The sequence below is a fragment of the Echiichthys vipera genome, assembly GCF_963691815.1.
Source record: "Echiichthys vipera genome assembly, chromosome: 22".
NCBI lineage: Eukaryota > Metazoa > Chordata > Actinopteri > Perciformes > Trachinidae > Echiichthys > Echiichthys vipera.
The window spans coordinates 142,501-150,000 of NC_139847.1; the positions used below are offsets into that span (position 1 = coordinate 142,501).

The 7,500-nt window shown below is 49.7% G+C and overlaps 1 protein-coding gene across 2 annotated transcripts in view; it reads right to left on the minus strand.

The window, feature by feature from the left end:
• Positions 1 to 908: 908 nt before the first annotated feature.
• The window catches only part of mogat3a (monoacylglycerol O-acyltransferase 3a), a 9,731-nt gene continuing 3,139 nt past the window's right edge, over positions 909 to 7,500 (minus strand). The window contains exons 3-10 of one of the 2 annotated variants that reach the window (XM_083937004.1): positions 7,433 to 7,500; positions 7,111 to 7,171; positions 5,430 to 5,573; positions 3,998 to 4,128; positions 3,723 to 3,766; positions 3,275 to 3,365; positions 1,934 to 2,042; positions 909 to 1,465 (exon numbers count right to left, since the gene is read on the minus strand). The exon at positions 7,433 to 7,500 is cut by the window's right edge and continues 111 nt beyond it. In XM_083937004.1, coding sequence (XP_083793130.1) covers positions 1,311 to 1,465; positions 1,934 to 2,042; positions 3,275 to 3,365; positions 3,723 to 3,766; positions 3,998 to 4,128; positions 5,430 to 5,573; positions 7,111 to 7,171; positions 7,433 to 7,500 — 803 coding nt within the window. In that variant the 3' untranslated portion in view covers positions 909 to 1,310. The remainder of the gene's footprint in view (positions 1,466 to 1,933; positions 2,043 to 3,274; positions 3,366 to 3,722; positions 3,767 to 3,997; positions 4,129 to 5,429; positions 5,574 to 7,110; positions 7,172 to 7,432) is intronic. The other variant, XM_083937005.1, reaches the window with a different exon arrangement.

The window sequence follows — 7,500 nt, forward strand, 5'->3', positions numbered from 1 at the left end:
AGTCACTGAGGAAGGAAACAAGTCCACAGAGGCAAAGCCCCAGGATCCATGAGCTGCATCCACACATGCTGAAAGCTCTGGGTCTGGAGGGGCCGTCCTGGTCCTGGTCCTGGTCCTGGTCCACACGTCTCTGACACACTGGTGGAAGTCTGGGACAGTGCCGAGGGAGTGGCAGACCGGGGTGGTGGTTCCTGTTCAGAAAGGGGGACCAGAGGGTGTGAGCCAGTTCCAGGGGGTCACACTCCTCAGCCTCCCTGGTGAAGTCGACTCCAAGGTGCTGGAAAGGAGGTTGGTCCTGTAGAACCTCAGACTGAAGAGGAACCAGGTGGATCCAGTCCTGGACCTGGACCTGGACCAGCTCTGCACCTTTAACCTCAGGCTGAAGAGGAACTCGGAGTAGAGCCGCTGCTCCTTTGAGTTGAAAGGAGCCAGTTGAGGCGGTTCAGGACCAGCTGGTCTGGATGAACCCTGGCGCCTCCCACGCGCCCTCTTACTGTTTTAATCACCTGCAGTTACAAACTGACGACACGTGATGACGGTAAAAATGAACCAATCAGACGGAAGCATCTCCGACGGATATTTTATTGTCACTGTGACGTCACTGTGACGTCACTGTGATGTCACTGTGACATCATCATCATGATTCTTACACAGACACAAACAAACACTCGTTTTAACCTCGTTCTCAAACGCACCAAACTCAAGGTCAGGTGTTTATATAAAGGTCATATGAAGGTCAGGTGTTTATATAAAGGTCGTATGAAGGTCAGGTGTTTATATAAAGGTCATATGAAGGTCAGGTGTTTGTATAAAGGTCGTATGAAGGTCAGGTGTTTGTATAAAGGTCGTATAAAGGTCATATGAAGGTCAGGTGTTTGTATAAAGGTCATATGAAGGTCAGGTGTTTATATAAAGGTCGTATGGAGGTCATATGGAGGTCATATGGAGGTCGTATGAAGGTCATATGAAGGTGAGGTGTTTGTATAAAGGTCGTATAAAGGTCATATGGAGGTCGTATAAAGGTCATATGGAGGTGAGGTGTTTGTATAAAGGTCGTATGAAGGTCATATGAAGGTGAGGTGTTTATATAAAGGTCATATAAAGGTCATATGGAGGTGAGGTGTTTGTATAAAGGTCGTATGAAGGTCATATGAAGGTGAGGTGTTTATATAAAGGTCATATAAAGGTCATATGGAGGTGAGGTGTTTGTATAAAGGTCGTATGAAGGTCATATGAAGGTCAGGTGTTTATATAAAGGTCATATAAAGGTCATATGAAGGTCAGGTGTTTGTATAAAGGTCGTATGAAGGTCATATGAAGGTGAGGTGCTGATGTCGGGCGAGGCCGTAGCTGCACTTGTGCTGCTCGAACAGCTCCGTCAGGTTCTGGAGGTAAACTTGATGAAGACGCTCGATGTCCTCAGTGCTGGGGCTCGAGGTCTGGACCACCGGGATCGGCTTCCCCACTGGAGACACACGGATATTAGGCTAATTAGGCTAACACTAGCTAACAACAGGCTAACATAAGCTGACATTAGGCTAACATACTGAAGCTAACACTAGGCTAACATACTGAAGCTAACACTATACTAACATATACTAACATTAGCTACCATAAGCTAACACTAGGCTAACATAAACTAACACATAAGCTAACACTAGGCTAACATAAACTAACATTAGCTTACATAAGCTAACATAAACTAACATTAGCTACCATAAGCTAACACTAGGCTAACATAAACTAATATTAGCTTACATAAGCTAACACTATACTCACATATACTAACAATAGCTAGCATAAGCTAACACTAGGCTAACATAAACTAACATTAGCTACCATAAGCTAACACTGGGCTAACGTAAGCTAACATTAGCTTACATAAGCTAGCCCTAGGCTAACCCTGTGTGTGTACACGGGTGTGTGGTCGTACCGACGGTGTGGACGGGCTTCCTGTAGGGCATCAGTCCGAAGCTGTACTGGAAAACTCCTCTGGCGTGAAACAGAGGCATCGCTACTCCCATGATGCTTTGCAGTCGGTTCTGTGGACACAGGACAACAGACGACCTTCAGCGTTCAGCGCCGCGATTTATTTACTATAGATGAGTGTTACTGTGGTTACGCAGGTGTTACTGTTACTGTGGTTACACAGGTGTTACTGTGGTTACGCAGGTGTTACTGTGGTTACGCAGGTGTTACTGTGGTTACGCAGGTGTTACTGTGGTTACGCAGGTGTTACTGTGGTTACGCAGGTGTTACTGTGGTTACACAGGTGTTACTGTGGTTACACAGGTGTTACTGTGGTTACACAGGTGTTACTGTGGTTACGCAGGTGTTACTGTGGTTACACAGGTGTTACTGTGGTTACACAGGTGTTACTGTGGTTACGCAGGTGTTACTGTTACTGTGGTTACACAGGTGTTACTGTGGTTACGCAGGTGTTACTGTTACTGTGGTTACGCAGGTGTTACTGTTACTGTGGTTACACAGGTGTTACTGTGGTTACGCAGGTGTTACTGTGGTTACGCAGGTGTTACTGTTACTGTGGTTACGAAGGTGTTACTGTGGTTACACAGGTGTTACTGTTACTGTGGTTACACAGGTGTTACTGTTACTGTGGTTACGAAGGTGTTACTGTGGTTACGCAGGTGTTACTGTGGTTACGCAGGTGTTACTGTGGTTACACAGGTGTTACTGTGGTTACGCAGGTGTTACTGTGGTTACACAGGTGTTACTGTGGTTACACAGGTGTTACTGTGGTTACACAGGTGTTACCGTGGTTCCACAGGTGTTACCGTGGTTCCACAGGTGTTACTGTGGTTACACAGGTGTTACTGTGGTTACGCAGGTGTTACTGTTACTGTGGTTACACAGGTGTTACTGTGGTTACACAGGTGTTACCGTGGTTACACAGGTGTTACTGTGGTTACACAGGTGTTACCGTGGTTACACAGGTGTTACCGTGGTTCCACAGGTGTTACTGTGGTTACACAGGTGTTACTGTGGTTACGCAGGTGTTACTGTTACTGTGGTTACACAGGTGTTACTGTGGTTACACAGGTGTTACCGTGGTTACACAGGTGTTACCGTGGTTACACAGGTGTTACTGTGGTTCCACAGGTGTTACTGTGGTTACGCAGGTGTTACTGTTACTGTGGTTACGCAGGTGTTACTGTTACCGTGGTTACACAGGTGTTACCGTGGTTACACTGGTGTTACTGTGGTTCCACAGGTGTTACTGTGGTTACACTGGTGTTGCTATGGTTACACTGACCTGTAGTTTCCTCAGAGGAGAGCCGGACGGATTCTCCATCTGATCGAACAACTCGTTCTCTCCAAAAGAGAAGACGGGAACCAGCTGAGCTCTACACACACACACACACACACACACACACACACACACACACACACACACACACACACACACACACACACACACACACACACACACACACACACACACACACACACACACAGTTAGAGCTCTGATTGGAGCTCCACCCCTCTCAGCTGCGCCCTGGTTAAGCTCCACCCCTCTCAGCGGCGCCCTGGTTAAGCTCCACCCCTCTCAGCTGCGCCCTGGTTAAGCTCCACCCCTCTCAGCTGCGCCCTGGTTAAGCTCCACCCCTCTCAGCTGCGCCCTGGTTAAGCTCCACCCCTCTCAGCGGCGCCCTGGTTAAGCTCCACCCCTCTCAGTGGCGCCCTGGTTAAGCCCCACCCACCCGTGTTTGAGCGCCAGTTTGATGAAGCCCTTCCTGTGTCGGACCTGAAACGATGAAAAAAAGAGATTCAGTGATAATAATAATTAATAACACGTTGATGTGATCAGACACACACACACACACACACACACACACACACACACACACACACACACACACACACACACACACACACACACACACACACACACACACACACACACACACACACACACACACACACACACACACACACACACACACACACACACACACACACACACACACACACACACCTGCAGGGTTAAAGCTCCCGGTCGAGCGTCCAGAGACTCCTGAGCTCCGCCCACCGCGATGACGGCGACGTTTCCTCCTCCAGGACGACTGATGAGGTGAGACAGGCTGGACTTAGAGCTGGACACCAGGCCTGGCAGACAGACAGGTTCAGAGAGACAGACGGGTTCAGAGAGACAGACAGGTTCAGAGAGACAGACGGGTTCAGAGAGACAGACAGGTTTATGCCTTCAGGAGCAGCGACAGGGAGGCAGCACAGCAGGAGGTGAAACACTGTGAGAGGGAAGCTGAGGACAGCTACAGGAGAAAGGTGGAGCAGAAGCTGAGGACAGCTACAGGAGAAAGGTGGAGCAGAAGCTGAGGACAGCTACAGGAGAAAGGTGGAGCAGAAGCTGAGGACAGCTACAGGAGAAAGGTGGAGCAGAAGCTGAGGACAGCTACAGGAGAAAGGTGGAGCAGAAGCTGAGGACAGCTACAGGAGAAAGGTGGAGCAGAAGCTGAGGACAGCTACAGAAGAAAGGTGGAGCAGAAGCTGAGGACAGCTACAGGAGAAAGGTGGAGCAGAAGCTGAGGACAGCTACAGAAGAAAGGTGGAGCAGAAGCTGAGGACAGCTACAGAAGAAAGGTGGAGCAGAAGCTGAGGACAGCTACAGAAGAAAGGTGGAGCAGAAGCTGAGGACAGCTACAGGAGAAAGGTGGAGCAGAAGCTGAGGACAGCTACAGAAGAAAGGTGGAGCAGAAGCTGAGGACAGCTACAGGAGAAAGGTGGAGCAGAAGCTGAGGACAGCTAGAGGAGAAAGGTGGAGCAGAAGCTGAGGACAGCTACAGAAGAAAGGTGGAGCAGAAGCTGAGGACAGCTACAGGAGAAAGGTGGAGCAGAAGCTGAGGACAGCTACAGAAGAAAGGTGGAGCAGAAGCTGAGGACAGCTACAGGAGAAAGGTGGAGCAGAAGCTGAGGACAGCTACAGGAGAAAGGTGGAGCAGAAGCTGAGGACAGCTACAGGAGAAAGGTGGAGCAGCAGCTGAGGACAGCTACAGGAGAAAGGTGGAGCAGAAGCTGAGGACAGCTACAGGAGAAAGGTGGAGCAGAAGCTGAGGACAGCTACAGGAGAAAGGTGGAGCAGAAGCTGAGGACAGCTACAGGAGAAAGGTGGAGCAGAAGCTGAGGACAGCTACAGGAGAAAGGTGGAGCAGAAGCTGAGGACAGCTACAGGAGAAAGGTGGAGCAGAAGCTGAGGACAGCTACAGGAGAAAGGTGGAGCAGAAGCTGAGGACAGCTACAGGAGAAAGGTGGAGCAAAAGCTGAGAAACTCAGTTTCATCCCAAAGGATCAATAAAGAGAAGTCTGAGTCTAAGGTTTATGGAGAGAGACAGACAGGCAGACAGACGGGCAGACAGACAGGCAGACAGACGGGCGTTCAGACAGACAGGCACCTCCACACATGATGTAGTCTCTGAAGAGCGGGACCCTGAACCAGAACGGCAGCATCAGCAGGTGAGACCTGAGTCCAGGGAAGAGACGAGAGAAGCCTGTGGCCTCGGTACAGAAGTTACCGAAGGCCCCGGCCACCAGCACGCCTGGCACACAGACAGGTGAGAGACAGACAGGTGAGAGAGAGACAGGTGAGAGAGAGACAGGTGAGAGACAGACAGGTGAGAGAGAGACAGGTGAGAGACAGACAGGTGAGAGACAGACAGGTGAGAGACAGACAGGTGAGAGACAGACAGGTGAGAGAGAGACAGGTGAGGGGCAGACAGGTGAGAGACAGACAGGTGAGAGAGAGACAGGTGAGAGAGCGACAGGTGAGGGGCAGACAGGTGAGAGAGCGACAGGTGAGAGAGAGACAGGTGAGAGAGCGACAGGTGAGAGAGAGACAGGTGAGGGGCAGACAGGTGAGAGACAGACAGGTGAGAGAGAGAAGGGTGAGAGACAGACAGGTGAGAGAGAGACAGGTGAGGGGCAGACAGGTGAGAGACAGACAGGTGAGAGAGAGACAGGTGAGAGACAGACAGGTGAGAGAGAGACAGGTGAGGGGCAGACAGGTGAGAGACAGACAGGTGAGAGAGAGAGACAGGTGAGAGAGAGACAGGTGAGAGAGAGACAGGTGAGAGGCAGACAGGTGAGAGAGAGACAGGTGAGGGGCAGACAGGTGAGAGAGCGACAGGTGAGAGAGAGACAGGTGAGAGAGCGACAGGTGAGAGAGAGACAGGTGAGGGGCAGACAGGTGAGAGACAGACAGGTGAGAGAGAGACAGGTGAGAGAGCGACAGGTGAGAGAGAGACAGGTGAGGGGCAGACAGGTGAGAGACAGACAGGTGAGAGAGAGACAGGTGAGAGACAGACAGGTGAGAGAGAGACAGGTGAGAGAGAGACAGGTGAGAGACAGACAGGTGAGAGAGCGACAGGTGAGAGAGAGACAGGTGAGAGACAGACAGGTGAGAGACAGACAGGTGAGAGACAGACAGGTGAGAGAGAGACAGGTGAGGGGCAGACAGGTGAGAGAGCGACAGGTGAGAGAGAGACAGGTGAGGGGCAGACAGGTGAGAGACAGACAGGTGAGAGAGAGACAGGTGAGAGACAGACAGGTGAGAGGCAGACAGGTGAGAGAGAGACAGGTGAGAGACAGACAGGTGAGAGAGAGACAGGTGAGGGGCAGACAGGTGAGAGACAGACAGGTGAGAGACAGACAGGTGAGAGACAGGTGAGAGAGAGACAGGTGAGAGACAGACAGGTGAGAGAGAGACAGGTGAGAGAGCGACAGGTGAGAGAGAGACAGGTGAGAGACAGACAGGTGAGAGAGAGACAGGTGAGAGAGCGACAGGTGAGAGAGAGACAGGTGAGAGACAGACAGGTGAGAGACAGACAGGTGAGAGACAGACAGGTGAGAGACAGACAGGTGAGAGAGAGACAGGTGAGAGAGCGACAGGTGAGAGAGAGACAGGTGAGAGAGAGACAGGTGAGAGAGCGACAGGTGAGAGACAGACAGGTGAGAGACAGACAGGTGAGAGACAGACAGGTGAGAGACAGACAGGTGAGAGACAGACAGGTGAGAGACAGACAGGTGAGAGACAGACAGGTGAGAGACAGACAGGTGAGAGACAGACAGGTTCCTCACCATGTGGATGAAAACCAAAGATGTAGTTTTTCTTTGGATCCAAATCTGCAGTTTTCACGAGCTGAGACAAAAATCAGTAATTAATAAAGTTACTAACAAAGTTATTAATAAAGTTATTAATAAAGTTATTAATAAAGTTATTAACATATTAATAAAGTTATTAATAAAGTTATTAATAAAGTTATTAACAAAGTTATTAATAAAGTTATTAACAAAGTTATTAATAAAGTTATTAATAAAGTTATTAACAAAGTTATTAACATATTAATAAAGTTATTAATAAAGTTATGAATGATTAATAATGACAGATTAATAACCTAACCCTGAGGGGGAAGTAGTCCCTGAAGTGGCTCCACAGGCTCCAGCCTCGGACCCACGCTGACCTCCGAC